The sequence below is a fragment of the Coloeus monedula genome (assembly GCF_965178545.1).
Source record: "Coloeus monedula genome assembly, chromosome: 1".
Classification (NCBI taxonomy): domain Eukaryota; kingdom Metazoa; phylum Chordata; class Aves; order Passeriformes; family Corvidae; genus Coloeus; species Coloeus monedula.
In genome coordinates this window covers 5022848-5040161 of record NC_138781.1, presented here as the reverse complement: position 1 = coordinate 5040161, position 17314 = coordinate 5022848, and the positions used below count along the sequence as shown (strand labels likewise).

The 17314-nt window shown below is 39.6% G+C and overlaps 1 protein-coding gene across 1 annotated transcript in view; it reads right to left on the bottom strand.

Moving 5' to 3' along the window:
* The window catches only part of LOC309579793 (sodium channel protein type 5 subunit alpha-like), a gene marked incomplete at both ends in the record, with an annotated part of 33412 nt that extends 20201 nt beyond the window's left edge, over positions 1-13211 (bottom strand). Inside the window, 11 exons of the mRNA XM_082293281.1 lie at positions 498-899; positions 1444-1626; positions 2677-2874; positions 3339-3480; positions 4131-4188; positions 6147-6350; positions 7071-7162; positions 7936-8064; positions 9629-9724; positions 11760-11878; positions 12957-13211. Coding sequence (XP_082149407.1) covers positions 498-899; positions 1444-1626; positions 2677-2874; positions 3339-3480; positions 4131-4188; positions 6147-6350; positions 7071-7162; positions 7936-8064; positions 9629-9724; positions 11760-11878; positions 12957-13211 — 1878 coding nt within the window. The remainder of the gene's footprint in view (positions 1-497; positions 900-1443; positions 1627-2676; positions 2875-3338; positions 3481-4130; positions 4189-6146; positions 6351-7070; positions 7163-7935; positions 8065-9628; positions 9725-11759; positions 11879-12956) is intronic.
* Positions 13212-17314: the final 4103 nt, after the last annotated feature.

Sequence of the window (17314 nt, the reverse complement as noted above, 5' to 3'; positions counted from 1 at the left end):
GCCTAGGAATTATTCAAGAGACTAATGGAATAGGAGAGAGGTGATGGATAAATGGGGGAAATTGGGAAACTTACAGGCAAAAGCTGCTGCATGATGCTAAAGGGGTTATGAACAAAAAAAAAAAAAAAAAAAAAAAAAAAAAAAAATCACAGGTATTATTCAAAATTACACCCCTGGGCAGCATTCAGGATGAAAAGACTCTTTGGTGACTTGTAATTTCAGCACTAGGAACCTTTAAAACTATGTTAATACAATTAATGAATGGCAGAAACATAACGTTTATAACAGGAAGGCAAAAATCTAGTTTTCAGGAAGTATCAGACTATTAAAAACCAGTTTCTACAGACAACTTAAAAATTCCCCACATCACTATGCTTGAGTTCACATCACTGTTTACCATTAAGCTGAAACCCTTAAAACAACCAAAAACCTCCCCTGCCACTGATCGATAAGCCACAATACGAAGCATATATTTAAAATAACAGATTTTTCCTTACCAGATCCCTCTTTCCCGAGTCTTCCATGACTGGTGGAAGCATGACTCCTTCAGAGGACACTGGATCTTGGCTGTGCACCCTGCTGCTCCCTCCTCCCACCCCCAAACCCACCCCAAGGTGGTCATCCACGTTGGTGCCCTTGCCGCTCCGCGCGCAGTTCGGGGTCGCGGGGTGGGAGCTGTGGCCCCTTTGGCTTTGCAGGCTGGAGCGTCTTCCCATCTGCGTTCCCGACAGGGACTGGCACCGGGTTTTGTGTCCCCCAGCGCCGTGGGTCTCCTCATCACTGAAATCTGCCCTGGAACCCACCTCCACGGTGGGCATTTGGAAGTTGAACACGCTACCGTGGCTCAGCCTGCGCTTCGCCTGGGCGGCGTTGGGGCCGTACACCAGGCCGAGGAGAGACTGCAAGCCCAGGAAAAGCAAAACAGAGAGAACAGCATAACATCACAGAGAAAATCTGGGGAAGCAGTAAATGATTAGAGCTTCGTAACATTTACCGTCAACCATTGCAAGTCCAAAACTCTTATTTGACTTCAATTTTTCAGGAAGGATTATGTTTAGATTTTAAAGGGTAGGTAATAAAATTTTATGAGCTGTACCAGCCATTTTTGAGAGAAGCTTTATACTTAACATTTTAAGTATGAAATTTTTAACAGAGAATGATGGTATAAAAGCCAGGTTCTGATAGTCATTCACTTCTTTTTATTTCTCAATGTTATAGAAAATTTATTTAAGTATTTTAACTTTCCTTTCATCCTTCAGTTATAATACTTACTTTTCAAATTAATTTTTACTTCTAATTCTTCCTTATCCCAAAAAGTTGTTTATTTTAAAGACTTAAGAGTGATCTGTGTTTGCAATGGGATTTGGTTTATGTTTTCAAGCACTTAATTTTAAATTAAAATTAGAAAAGCTGTAAGGATCTCAGATTCAGATAATAGATTACCAACTTTCGTTGACTGTCTGGGAGCTGTGACTTGGGGAATACTTCTTCTTCTTCATTATCTTCTATCCCCAATGACTTATTTCTCTTTTTCCTATTGTTCCTTTCTTTGACTTCTTTGGTAGACAGAGAAGAGGCTTCAAAGGAGCTAAGTGACAGGATATCAATCCCTTTAATGCCCAATGACTGAAATTAAAAGAGAAACATGGATGATATTTTTGCTGGGTGCTTTGAATAAAAGCAGAAAGAAAACACTCCTGTGCTCTATACTATTATTTCCTGTAAACAACTTGTGTTTCACAAAGCTCGTTAAAAATCTTCAAATATGTGATAATGCTACAAGAAAGAGTTTCCCCAACATATGGAGCACTGAACAATTTGCTATTTGCAGTGTGTTATATGATCACATGTACTGGGCCTGCCAGAGGCAAAATAATCACATTATAGCTCCTACTCCTCCATATGGCAAATTTGCTTACAATAAAAATGCTCAGTTTGAAAATAATGCAGTGGAATATATCCTTTCCCCAAAATAAATGCTCAAACAGTAATAAAATTCTCTCTTTTCATTTAGGATCCTTGGGACTGTATTCACAGTGTAGATGATTTTCCTTCCCATGATGAATTTAGGATGATATTTTAAAAACACAGGAGTATCTTGTTCCAGAAGCTTCTAAGCCATTTAAGTTATCAAGAGACTTTTCATTCAACTACAATAGGTTTTGGCTCAGATGTTAATGCAGCAGAATTACTGTATGTTTCTTTGCTCAGCAGCCCAAATGACGAAATAGAATAAAAAGCATTAAGAAACAACTACATTTTCTTTTGGAAGCTGCTGGTTGATGGAATTTTATGTTTTCCAGATTTTAAAATTCCGCTTTTCTTAAAGTAACATCAACCATTAATGCTTTTTATCCAGAATAAAAATAATTGTTTCACAGGAAACATACACCACTGAACAAGGAATTGTTCTGCAGCTCCTGGAATCACTAATTTCAGTAAGTTGTCACTTGCTCCTGTTTCCATGAGTGGCTTTTATACACAGCACTACACAGGGAGTGATGCTTTTTCTTATGGATGGGGCTCTGAGCAACCTGGTCTAGTGGAAGGTGTCCCTGGCCATGGTAGGGGCTTAGAATGAGGTGATCTTCAAAGCCCCTTCCGACCCAAACCATTCTATGTGATCAACAATAGAACTCTGAGACAAACACTTAATAAAGCAAATAATTTACGTACCTCTTGCCCCTTCTGCAATAATTCCATGGCTTCCCGAAATTTCCTTTCCTTTGCCTCAGTTTCAGCAATGGTGGCCTTGTTCTGGTCCTCATATGCCATTGTTACTACAGCCAGAATCAAGTTGACTAGATAAAATGAGCCCAGAAAGATGACCATCATGAAGAAGACTATATACACCTTCCCAGAAGCTCTGAGGGTCTGCAAGCAACACACCCCAGAGATAAACATTACCACAAAAAATACCAAGTAGCCTTTCAATGTGTCTCTGAAATTCTTTAGAAGCACTGAGCTTCCTAGACACAACCCTTTAGGAAGCTTAAATGGAATTAGATCTTCCTTAGCCCTTCCTCCCCGTCTTTCTCCCTCCTCCTATCCCCTCACATGTGAATCACTGATTGTACACCCCATGATGACAACCAAGGAGGCATTTTTATATTTTTGAAGGGCAGTACAGAACCCTTTTCGTACTTTTTTCCAAGAGCAGGGTGAAAGGGCTGGGTGGCACTTCAGCATCCCTTTTCTGGGAGTCACAGGGAGAAGGGAAGACATGGGCTTGATGGCTTGCAGCTATTGCTTTTATTTGAGGTTTCTTGTCCTCTCTACACATTTTCTACTTCAACTAATGACAATCAGTTCTTCTGAACCATGCACAAAGCTGGTACCTGTTGGTACAGACGCTCCCAGTAGTCCTGGGTCATCAGGCGGAATAAGGAAAGAAAAGCCCAGCCAAATGTATCAAAACTGGTGAAACCATAATCAGGATTTGGCCCAATTTTACAGCATTTATAGCCAGGAGGACAGACCCTAGAATTAATAACAAAAAGTGGAGCTCTCATAACAACGCAGATTTCAAGGAAAACGTCAGCTTATACAAGAGTTCTGATTATGTTTCATCTCTGCAGTTTATTACAAAACAATTTTCTACTCCAGGTAGTATTGGCTGAAAGGAAGGACTCCCAATCCAGCAGCAAAAGAAGATAGGCTGGAGTAGACCACCATCCCAGGACAGCTCCCTCATCTCCAATCCTCATCTCCTGCTCCTCACTGCAAAGCAGCCACATCTCTCTTCTTGCCCAAACCTGCCCTCCAAAATTCGTGTTTTGTTTTTCCAGTTTAACACTCATGAGCCTTCACAGAGACGAAACTGTCTGTCCTGTGCTACTCCCCAGACCTTTCACCTTTTCAGTTGTCTTGTACATCCATGGAGAAGAGGAAGAGCACTTCTGGAAAGTCTAAAAGACTAATTAGACCTGAATAATAGACTGCAGGTTCATACTTCATTCCCTACAAGAATTAAACTATATGACTTTTTGCTATACTTTGTTTTCTGCATTCTTGTTTCTGCATTCAAGGAAACCTTGGAATTTCTGCTTTTGTCTCACATGACTGAGCAAATATAGGGGCACTGAGGCAGAGAAAACTTCCAAGAAAGAAATAATCTTAAGTGCACTTACCCAGCACCATGACCACACAGCAAAATATCCACAGTACCATTTTTCCTAGCAAAATAATCTATTAAAAAAAAAAAGGGGGGGGGGGGGGGAATTAAAAATTAAACCCAGAGCACTTTTGAGCCTGAATACTCTATCATTTAATATGAGTAGTGATGAGTAACCAGTGACCAGTAAGAGAGAGTGCACAGGTTTCCCATGCTCACATTAACTGCACTGGATTGCAGGATGTCCTGGCCTCATTTATAAGCATGCATCTGTGTATGCACAAATTTCAGACTGAAGGCAATCCTTAATGCAGAATTTTTAAAGATATTGTCACTTTGGCTATGTCTGTATAAAGGAAATGAGGAATTGGAAGGCATAGGCTCAAATACAGACACGGAATCCCAGAGTCATTTGGGTTGGAAGGGACTGTAAAACTCAGCTCATTCCCACCCCCTGCCATGGGCAGGGACACCTTCCACTATCCCAGGTTGCTCCAAGCCCTGTCCAGCCTGGCCTTGGACACTTCCAGGGATCCAGGGGCAGCTACAGCTTCTCTGGGCACCCTGTGCCAGGGCCCCACCACTCTCTGAATAAAGAATTTCTCCCTGAAATCTAATCAAAATGTTAAACCAATTCAATATTTGGTAAATGTTGGCACAAACTCTGGCACAGTTCTGGCCTGTAACAATCACTCCTCTCCAAGACAGTGTGTGAACATCACAAGGAATAGAATAGACCAGTTCTGTTTCCAATGAGCAATAAAAACCAAAGTCCTGTTCTGAGGAGGAAGAAAGAGTATTTGGCTGTGTGAATCTCCACCACTGCTGAGCCAAACAGCAGCTCCTAACCCTGCTCAGCTTGTGAAACAACACAGATTTTTAATTTCTTGAGCTCTACTTTCTCCAGGCCATTGCCTTTATACAGCTTCAATGTTCTGCATATACCAAAATATAGATCCTTTTGCTTCCTGTTCTTCAGCACAGAAAATCAGCATTTTTAGCCCAACTTTGTCACATCCATTGTTTCTGTTATGTTCTAGTGTTCTAGTCACTGGTTCCTTTTCAAGTTTACTTTCAATTGTGATTTTTACAGCATTCTGTACATGTAAATTACTTGCTTCTTATGTGTAGACTTTTGGTAGGAACAAGTGAAAAAAGGTTTTCCTCAAAACCTTTTTTACACTTTGTTCCCCTGGACTATGAAGTTATTGAAGAAATTCTGTCTGAAAAAATCTCCCACACAGAGTGTGGACAAACAGCAGTTCTGGGTGGCTTTTCCTGTATTTCAGTGGTTTTCCTGGGACAATTCTTCTCTCCCTCTGCAGCTGCTGCTGTGTCTGAACTGGGGGAGATTTTCTTCAGTGATGAAGCCTTCTTCATATTTCTGGCACAGACATTGATTATTTTGAGCCTGTTTTTTTCACATAAATTGAGGCTTCTCCTTTAGCACAAGGCTTTGCTATTCTGAATTGCATCTTACAGTTGTTCCTCTGAGAGTGCTTTGATGCATTTTCAGATCTCTGCTCCATGGTTCCATCACCATCCTCAGACAAGGTGTAAATATGAAAGATGTATATTGTATATATCTTATATAAGACATAAAATAAGATATATTTGATGTCAAGTAGTAAGTAATTTGACTTTTCAACAAATTCCTCTGTTTCAAGCTGAAGAACAGTTCTCCCTGGGCAGGAAAATGAAGAAGTATGGACTCTTCAGGCTGTAGTAAAAGGTGAACTTTGGGGAATTGCAACAGAGAATGAGCTAATGTGTGTTTCAGTTATTGTCATATCATTCAGGGAAACAGAACTGGATGTTACTGGAAAATTTGGGAGTGCTTTTTTGCTATAATGAAGGGAAGGAGTGCATTCCTGGATGCCTGTGAGCTGCTCTGGCAATCGGAAGGCCATTATCAGGTAGTTACTCATCAAAATATCAATCAAGACATCAACATACTTCACAGCTGTGGTTATACATGTGTGCATAGGTGTCTATATCATTATCTGAAGAAGAATTAAGGAGAAAAAATTACCTGAATCATTAGCAAACTCTTCATAACTTTCCCATGTTTTATTACAAAACTCTGTAGTGTTCCTGATGCACTTTTGTCTGAGATTGCCCTTAAAAAGCTGGAGGCCTATGAGGGCAAAGACACTCAAGCAGAAAACGGTCAGGATCATCACATCAGCGAGTTTCTTAACAGACTGGATAAGTGCCCCTACAATGATCTTGAGTCCTAAAAAGACAATGTAAAAAGGAAAAACAGGATGAAAAACTGAGATTCAGATATCATACTTGATTAGAGTTAATGTATAAAAGCCAAAGTACAAGAATTACAGGATAACATGTGGCACATATATTTGCAATATAAGTATATTTGGGATGAGAGTGACTAATATGAGAAAAATACTTTTTTCCTCCTTTTGTTGTCCCTACAATTTTTAGATTTTTTGTTTAATCCCTGAAAAATACTCATGCAAAGGTGACAAACTAGAGATAGTCTGGTTTTCTTTATCCATAAAAAGTAATACTCATGATGCAAATGATACTTCCAACACTGGTAATTTGTGAAGGTAATATCCAACCTAAGCCTCCCCTGGAAGGGATAGATGATGTAAGATCATTAGTAGTAAAGCCCCCTGAACATTCAGAGTTATTTCTGCGGAACCATAACACACAGACCAGCTAAAGAATATTATGTTAAATTGACGTTATAAAGTGCTAACAGTATCTTTAAAAGCATAATGAAAAGAAACTATATTCAATATTCTTTCTAACACTTGACTCATTCTGACGGGGACAGATGAACGGAGACACTTTTTGTGTTCACAAATTCAGTTGTGTCTACAACTTGTGAAAGATACAGGGGGGAAAAAAAGGCAAAAGCCAATGGTTTGAATGAAGCAAAGAATGAGTTGTAAGGAGGAGAAAATACTCAGCAAATAAGATTTCTTACCTGGGACTACTGAAATGGTTTTCAAAGCTCTCAGAACCCTGAAAGTCCGAAGGACTGACACACTCCCCAAGCGGCTAAATGCTCCCACATACCTGAGAAGTCCAGATGTGAAATGTCAAGTGGTTGGACAGAGTTGACAGCACAATTATTTTACAGTGGTCATTCTTGGATGTCAATCTTTCCAAGAGTATTTTAAGTAGTAAAAAAACTACACATCAAGGATTTGTCTGAAGACTTATAAAATAGAAATGTATTTCTTGATTTTTAGAGTTTTCCTCTAAGGTGGCTCCTGGCTTGTGCACAGCTGCTTTTGTATAAGCATTTTCAAACATTATTCATTTAAAATACAAAGGTAACCCTCCAAATTATGAATTTCTAAATGCTGGCTGAACTGTTTTGATCTCCCTTCTGTAGCTGCATTTAACCACTATATAGAAGCTTGATAATTACCAGAAAATTAAGCTTAAACTATGATTTTTGGAGATGGAGCCCTAATTTAATCCACTGTCCTGGTGTCTATACCCATCACCCTAATTGGAAAATTATACTTTCATTCATGGGATCAGTAAGTCTGCATTTATGCCCAGCTCTCACATTTCATCAGTCTAAACACATCCATTCACATATACCCACCACTGGGAATATCTTTCTCTGCACAGCCCTATTCCCTTCTTGAAAGACTAAAATGTTGTAATACAACGAGTGCTAAACAAGGAGAAAAGTCAATGTTCTAGACAGTTTCAGGCGCAATTAGGAGCCATGGGTTGGTTTTTAAACCACAGACAGCCTTCTGCACCACAGCAATGAGAACCTCCAGCACAGAGAGCCAAGGCAGGTAATCCATATTTTATGCACTCCCACTTACGCCATGACGATAACGGTGAAATCCAACCAGTTCCAGGGATCCCGAAGGAAAGTGAATTCATTTAGACAGAATCCTCTTGCCAATATTTTTATCAATGATTCAAAAGTGTAAATGCCAGTGAAAGTAAATCTAAGGAGGGGAGAAAAGTGCCAAAGGGAAAGAGCAGTATTAGCACTCAATGGAAGAGGCATGGTCAGACTATTTAATGTCTGGGCCAGCAAACTGAGACAATGGTGGAAAGAGTAAGCTCCTGCTGGATTTCAGTGTATTCCATCAGGATCTGGTTCCCATGGAGCTGGAGGCAGTGGGTGACTGCAACCTGAACATGCCTGTTAATGTGCAACCCATGACATACTTTTTGGCGTTCAACAATTTTCTCCAAACTCTTTCATAGAAGTTTTCACAATTGCAGAAACACCAAACTCCCAGTTATTAGCTAAAATAAAGATCAAAATTTGTATCTTCCTCCAGTTTCAAGTGGCCAAGTGAACATGTGATGTGCTGTGTTATTTACTTCGGGCACACGGCAATCATTTCTGTGCAGAATATTTAAAACACTTAGAGGAATACAAGAGTAGAGGGTTTTCAATTTAAGATGGCAATTATTCTTATTAATGGAAAATTAGCAGTAAAAGCTCTTCTGGACTTAGCTGAGTGCACTTATAGTTTCAAGAAGGCAGCAATATCCCTACAGAATTCAAAAGGCTTTCATCTGGTAGTCAGCAAATGCACTAAGAAATTATATGGATGTAATGCTTCCCTTTTCATTTGGAAAGAATTATTCTGAAATTATTCTTGGAATGCATTTGAATGCTAGTTGATACCAACAGCAGATACAACTCTGATGCAACCTTTAATTTTCTCATAGGTAGAGAAGCACTTCAGCATCTTCTGGAGAGGTGTATTTTAATACCATGCAGAGTCTTGTTCCTGCTTGCATGAGGATTTGCCATTCCAAGCTGTTTCAATGTCATTTAACATGAGATAGTAAAAAAGTAATTTTAAAACTGTTTTTAATACTAAGTATTTGGGAATCTTGTCCCTTGTGTTAGGTATTCAGTATTCATATTCTAGCATATTTTGCCAAAGTGAAAAAGTGAGAGCTGAAATAGTCTCTTAAAAAAACCCCAAAAACCAACAAACCCATGGCATTATACGTTTCAAGGCTGACTACAAAGACATGGATTTATTGTGATTTAACATTACAGGTGTTGGCACGCTGAAGAGAAAAGCTTTACATTGTAACAGCACCCTGCAGACCAAGAGCTTCTGACAGAACATTTTATTAGAGCAAAACTCAGCATTTCAATATAATTAGCCAGAATTTCAAAAGACAGCAGCTCCCTTATGCTCAATCAACATCAGTAACAATGGGAAATGCATTTTGATAGAGAGCAAATAATTACTGAGTAACTCCAGAAAATGGGAAAATTGGAGCAGCGGAACAGACATGAAGCCAGTTCAAGAGTGAAACTTCATCTTCACTCACTCTCTCCTATAACACCAAAATTATTGTAGATATTGGGTTTAAGGACAAAACTACTTCCTCCAATAAAAAATAAATTTAAAACCACCCTTAAACAAGCAACTTTCCTTTTAAATCTCCCACAAACTATCTCGAGTGAAAGTGGCAAGTCTCAATAACTCAATACAACTACATAATTAAAAAATATACATACCCCCAGATACTTACTCAACATATGTGTTCCATGAAGATGACGACGACTCAGTCAGAGCCATGAATACACAATTAGTTAATATGGTGCACATGATAAACCAGGTGAATAATGTAAGTCATGGGAGTGAAGGCAAAGAATACGACATGGATTCAGAAATGTAATTAAATATTCCATCAGTCACTGACATAATATCTGGCTTTTTGTTTAAAGCACATATAACAGCAAGCACAGGTATTCACTGATTTTGAGCCATGTTAGATGACAACACACTACTGTTGTTATTCATGACTTCTGCACTGACTACAGATCTGCTGCTCTAAGCATTTCCAGCCTGGAAAAAGGACCCTCAACCACTCTAGGATTGGGAGGAAGGACACAATTTTAGTTTCATTTTATAGCATAAACACTTGCCCAAATCACACAGGTGGAGCCCAAACCTGCCTCTGACGTGGCACACCTGTTCTCTTCCAAAGGACAGCATGAAGTCTGACAGGATGGTTGCAGGGGTCTCAAACAACTCTAGATCATAGAATCATAGGATATGCTGAGCTGGAAGGAACCCATCAGAATCACCAAGGCCAACTCCTGGCCCTTTTCAGGACATCTGAAGAGTCACACCATGTGCCTGAGAGCACTGTCCAAATGCTTCTTGAACTCTGTCAGGCTGGTGTTGTGCCCACTGTCCTGGGGAGCCTGTTCAGTGCCCAGCCATCCCCTGGGTGAAAAACCTTTTCCTGATATCCAACCTCAACTTCCCCTGGCTCAGCTCCAGCTGTTTCCTCAACTGGTCACTGGTCACCAGAGCGAAGAGATCAGGGTCTGCCCCTCCACTGCTCCTCACAAGGAAGTTGAAGACCACGAGTCTCCTCTCAGTCTCCTCCAGGCTGACAGACCAAGTGACCTCAGCCACTCACACACAGCTTCCCCTCCAGATCATTCACCATCTTCATAGCCCTCCTTTGGATGCTCTCTAATCGATTAATGGGGTTTTTATAATGGGATGCCCATGTTTAGCCAACTCTTGGGGCTTCCCAGCTGCTGTCTGGGACCTGCTGGCCCAGAGACAGGAGCTTGGGCAGCTACCTCATGTGCAGACACCTAAGCTCAAACACATGACTCTGGAGTTGGATCTCACGCCGTGTCCTACCACACTTTGGCAATCTATAAGGTAGAAGAAGATGGGAAAGCTATCTAGCTTTGCCATTAGCCATCCTCTCCATCCCCACAAAAAAAAAAATCCTGGCTTTAGCTCTAGGCAAGGAGCTGGGCCACTCATGTTGAAATGCCAGCGTCAGCCAACTTCTGTGCAGAGAAAACCTCAGATGAGAGGACATCACTCTTCCAGGGATGTCTGCACACTGCTACGATGACAACCCTGGAGCTCTTGGAGCTACCTCACACCACAGAGCCAGGAGGTGGCTGGAAATCTGAAACCCACACAGGGACACCACAGACTCTGCTCTGAGTTTGATTCAGTCCCAAGAAACAGCTCAGGTGTCCTTCCCCAGTGCCAAACTGGAGTAATACACTTGTGATTCCGATCCCCTAAATTTGATATATAAGGTGGGATCTATATTACCTTCATATTCCCAAGGCATTCCCTGCAATAGCATTCCTGGAAATATTTATTTTCATAAACCATATGTATGCTTTTTGAGTCTTATTTCCCAAAGAAACTAAGTTTACATGGGGTTTTTTTCTGTGTGTTTTCCTGTGTGTACTTGCCTAACTCAACCTGTTCTCTCAAAACTGGCCAATGGTTCATCAGCTCTATGGGTGAGTTGAATTTAATTCCCACATTTGGGTAAACAAGATGAGAAAGAGGATAGAAATCATATCAATCTTCTCACTGGGAAAGGCTTCAGAATGAGATACTTGTCTATGAGACATCAGGAAATCAATATCAGAGCTCAAAACACAAATTTGTAGAAAATCAGGCTAAATAAGCCCAATACTCACAAAACACTTTCTTTTTAACTATCACAAGAGCACCAAAACACTAGTAATATCTAAGGTGATTCATAATTAGAAATCTATCTATAGTGAGGAAAAGACCAGATTAATTCAATGCTCTAAAATACGAAAGCATAGGATTATGTAGGGTTTTATAGTCCAAAAAAGTGAATAAAGCCAACAAAAGGATATGAATGTACTAAAATTTTAATTGCTCTTCTTCGTATTGGATGAAAGGGACTGAAGATCCACAGGGCACGTGTAGCAGTAAATCTGTAGATTGTTTTCTGCTTGTTTAGCACTATGAAAACCTTTTAAAAATAAGCAAAGAATTTTTCAGGAAGTTTATATATATATATATATATATATATATACGGAATATATATTTTGTGCTGTATCCTGTTATATCAGTCATGAACAAGAGCTTGAATTTCAATTTACCCTGGTTAACTGGAAAGATTCTGTATTACTTTGCGGTCCTTTCGTCAGAAACTGATGAAAGAGTTAATACCCTTTAACATTCAGGCCACAAAATATTCCTGAGCACAAACTTCTTTTCTCAATGTTGTGATTTGTGAAGAGGCGTGCACAGAACTAATCTTGCTTATGATTATTCTCTTAAAATAGAATGAACCCCTCTTTGAGTCAAGATATACAGAGGTGCAAGGAAGAACTGCAGCCTTTATCATTATTTGGTATTGTTTACAGTGATCCTCAAGCTCTTATATTGTGGAAATTAGTTCAATGCTTAACCTCCTCTCAAGCAAAAAACATAATTCCCAATGGATTAGTTCCCATTTCTCTATGTGTTATTGAAAATAATATTCTTCAATATGTCACAGCTAGAACATAGTATTCTTCAATATGTCACAGCTGGAATATAGAGCCTGAGTCAGGAGGTTTTAAGGATTCATCAGCAATTGTTTTAAAATAATTTTTATGTTTTATCATTTATTGAATGGGTAAGTGGAACACTAAGATGGAGTGAAACACATTGTTCGAAACGATGGAATTTAAGAACATTTACAAAATTACGTACAAAATTAACAAAATTATTATTACTCCTAATTATTATAATTTCTTTCTCAACCCTCCCTTTTCTTCCTTTATCCAGTTTATTTTTTCTGCTTCTATTCTGATTCAAATGTCAATCAATTCCATATTATTTCATTCCTAAAATTCAAAGTTAAGCTTTTTTTTTAAAGATAACAGCACACCACTCAGCTGTGCCAACTGCATCCATTGTTTAACCTAGAAAAGGATGAGAGTTTGTATAAAGGGATGTAAGCAAAACTCTTTGATAGATTGCCCACAGAAACTTTTGGCAATACAATAAATTAAATTAAATTAAATTAAATATAAAATTGAAGTATCTTGGTTGGCTCTAACCTTATGATCTTTGTAGTAGGGGTCGAGATCCTCCAGTGGTTCCCCAATGAGCTCTGAAGGAAGGTTTCCATAGAGAGCTGGCAACTTCTGGAAAGCTTTTAGATCAAGCTGAGGACGTGCTTTCTCCTCAGTTTTCTGCTCTATGGTATTTCTTCGACAATTCTTTTTGGTGGCAATTCTCTTTTTGATCTCTGCCAAGGATTCCTGAGTGAACCTACGGAAGTTGTTGGTACCAGGTAGCAAGAATTCAGCCATTTTTCATGCTTCTCTTCCTGTCACTAATTCTGTCCAAACGAAAGAAACAAGTTGAAAGGAAGTCAAGTAACTCTGAAATAGGTAAGTTATGGAAATGAAACAACTGTTTGCCCACACATGGCTAAGAACATCAACTTTCTGAGCCATCAGTTTTTAAAAAGAAAAAGAAGATACGATGAGTACCTTTTTCACTGAGAAATCTGCTCAGTATTTTTTTATTATTACTGATAGGATGTGAGCAAACCTCTATAAACTTAAGAGTGTATTTGGAGTGCCTCATTTAAGATACACATTATCCTAAATGCTCTTGAGCTGCTCAGAAAAAACCCTACTCTTCTGGTTCAGCCCGATATTTGGAAATGGGACAGTATCAAACTGCAACATCAAATGTGTGGAAGCTGTCAGCAACAGGAGGATCAAGTATTAAATTAAGTAATGCAGATGGAAATACTGAGATGGAAAGTCCACCCTGGTGGAGCCAGCACAGGAATGAGCAGTGTCCTAGAGGGTTTAATTTGTGACCCACAGAGTCAGTACTGACTGACATGGAGGACAAAAATGCTTGATCTGACAAAGTTTATATTTTATGCCTTCTTGCCAGAACAAAAGTGAGAATAGACTGGAAAAACATTTTGCATTTTTGATGAAGAAATCCAGTCAGGTTTTGGATAGAATCCATCCGCTGAATGCTTCCTGAGTCCAGGCTTTGCAAGGAGCTATCTCTAAAATATTTCCTTTGATTAGGACCTTTGGGAAGACATTCAGTAAAGGGTCAGGGAACTCCTGATTTAGTGCAGCCCCACCTGCACACTGCAATGATCACACCTGGTCAAGGGGTCTTGCTGGGGTGGATCACTGCTGAGCAGACACAGAAGAAGATCACATCAGAGGCACACAGTCAGGTTTTTTCCATTCAGAAGCCACCATTACCACTTCAAGTGTTCTTCAAAGTTGACTCCATAACAGCAGTGAGAGCTTAATCTTGAAGTTTAAGTCCCCCTGCCTGACAACATGTTCTACCACCTTTCCTTTCCAGACACTACATGGAACACCCCAGGAAAACACAACCCAAATCAAAAGGCTTTCTTTTATTTTGTAAACAATTTTTTTTGTGTGCTGACTGCCTGTATCTTCCCCTGCCATGCAATGCCTTTTCATTTCTCCCCAGATACAACATGATTTCAGTTGACCTCACATTGCTGAGCTGTAGGAAACCATTGCTGTGAGAACAACAGCTGGAGGCCAGTGACAAACTAACTGCAGTGAAATTGCTCCATTTTTGCCGCCTGCCTGCCTCTCCCATTAAAGTAGCACATGAAATTATGAATATGAGAAGTAACCCTAGCTCCCAGCACAAATTAACATCATTTCTGGAAGAGAAATAGGACATTCGGGCAAGAATACTCATTATTCTATACTTTTCAAGATAAGGTTAACAGTCTGGAAGCTGTGTGTAATATTACATCAAAAACAAAAACTACATCCGCTCGCAAGATTTCAAGTCTTCATTTGGACAAAGTGGTGTTTGTTTTGTTGATGTTCAGAGTAATTTAGATGTTGTGGTATCAGTAATGGGAGCTGTGAATGATGCATGAAAATATGCAATTTCTGTGCAATGCACAGAGGGAATACGATAATTACTTTATTCGCCTTTGTGCCAGATCATCCAAACATACCCATCCCTCTACTTCCATAAAAGTTTACCTGATCTCAAAAGTTCACCATTAAAATTCTGTGTTTGTTGCAGATTTCATTGTGGTTTTATCTCTTCCCTTCCATGAAACCATCTTGTAACCTTCCAGAAAAGAAACATTGCTTCTCACACCATTTTCCCTCAAGACTATTAGAGGGCATAGGAGATTCTAGGAAAACAAGAGGTTGCTGGCTAAAGCCAAGGATGGGGAATTAGAAGGAAGCATGAGGGCACATAGAGCCTGGAGTCCTTTGCCAGAGCTGGACAGCAGGCAGGGATATCTTTCCTGGTGGTTTTATAAATTGCTTCAAACAATTATGGAAAAATCAAATTTTCAAACATTAGGGGAAGGAAATCAAGGCTTGAGCTTGCTGTCTCACATGTCAGCAGCAAAATTTCCATGAGAACAGCTGCAAGCCATGGAGCAAAAGGCTAACCTACACTTTTCATCCATGGGCCATTCTGGGCCACTCTACCTAATGCTGAAATAAATTATTAGAAGTCGAGTAATCCAGGAAAAAATATTCTTAATTCATTCAAGCATCTTTAAAAATATCCCCAAAATAATTTCTGTTACTCAGAGTCCTAGGGAGGATAGCACACAAAAGACAGTTGAGATGTATTTAGCTTTTATGTGACCAGGTATTGATGAAGCAACTGGACCTAAAGAAGAAAAAAATGTTAATGCAAAACCATTTTTCCCCTTTATGAAGAAACAAAGTACCATTTTGGCCTTTTCTTGAGACTTCAAATACCTACAAAACAGTGTGATATTTAATATCTCTTGAAAATTAAGATTTTTCTTTTCCTTGGAATTCCTGAAGATCAGACACTGATAATGAAATCACCATGATCAGAGAATAATGATTTAAATTAAAAACCACAAATAAACAAACAAAAAAGCATTGATGATTTGTTCTATCAGTTCAAACATATTTTCTATGAATTTTTTCTCAGATACCAAAATGTGTAGCTGGATAGATATCCAAAGTAAGCCTTCTTCCCAATGTGTTTGACTCTTCAGGAATACTCATTGTGAACAGAGCAGGAAACAAGGTTATTGTCAAAGATATTTTCACTCCTTTTATTGCTATAACAATCACCCCAATTCAATCCCAGTTAATGAATAAAATTGTTCTCAATTATTTGCTTTTACGGCTTTGTCATCTGTTGTAAAAAGAGGTGAAAAATGTTGACTATTACTGTGTTCAGCATGACCAAAGTAATTAGTATGATCAGAGTGGCCAGGATTACCTTATTTATTTTTGTTTGTTTGTTTCTTTAGCTCGGGAGGTTGTTACTATGCTACACTTGGGCTGCGTTGCATCTTTCTACACCTGAATTTCCAGAGGAGAAGTCAAATTTTTCTAGAACGAAATAAAAACAGATGTAAGTAATAGCAGATCAAAGTTTCTGTAGAACTGTTCTACTCTTTCCCCAAAAATGTTTCTGTTTTGAGACAGATGATTTAATCAAACCAAACTGACATTTTCTTAATGGCTCTTAAGATACATATTAAAATAGCACTTGTATATTAACATGTGCAACTTTTTAATCAGAGACTAAATTGAGTTGAAAGGGAACTTAGGAAGTTCCTCAAAACGGGTCAGTCATGAAGTCAGGGTTTTATCCAGACAAATCTCCAAGGACAGAGTCAGCACAACCTCTCTGAGCAACCTGTTCCAGTACTTGACTCTCTCAACCCATTTGGCTCCCCCTTGTTTTAATTTATGCCCCTTGCCTCTTGTCTTCCCACTACACAAAACTGTAACAATAAAAAAGAAAGAAAATATTGCATTCATAGAATAATTTAATGGTTTGGGTTGGAAGGGATCCTCAGGATCATCCAGTTCCAATCTCCCTGCCGTGGAGTAGGCCGGGACACCTTCCGCTATCCTGGGTTGCTCCAAGCTCCATCCAGCTAGGCCTTGAACATTCCCAGGCATGGGGCAGCCACAACTTCTCTGTGCATCCTGTGCCAGGGCCTCCCCACCCTCACAGGGAAGGATTTTTTTCCTAATATTCAGTTTAAATCTCCCCTCTCTCAGTATAAAGCCATTGTCCAGTCACTCCATGCTCTTGTCCAAAGTCCCTCTCCAGCTGTCCTGGAGCCCCTTTAGGCACTGGAAGGGGCTGTAATGTCTCCCTGAAGCCTTTACTTCTCCAGGCTGAACAACTCCAGCTCTCAGCCTGTTATTAATAGAAAGGTAAAAGGGAACTCCCCAAAACGCCTCTATGTAAGGAGAGCCCTTACTACACCTTCCACAGCCCATTTAGTTACTCCTCTATAGCAGCCTACAAGGAACCTCTCCCAGGTCTGATTAACACCACCCTGTGCAGCTCCACTGAGGTTGCCAAGAGAGGCAGACCCTAGACCCTCCTGGCAATCAACAAAAGCGTGAATGCAGAG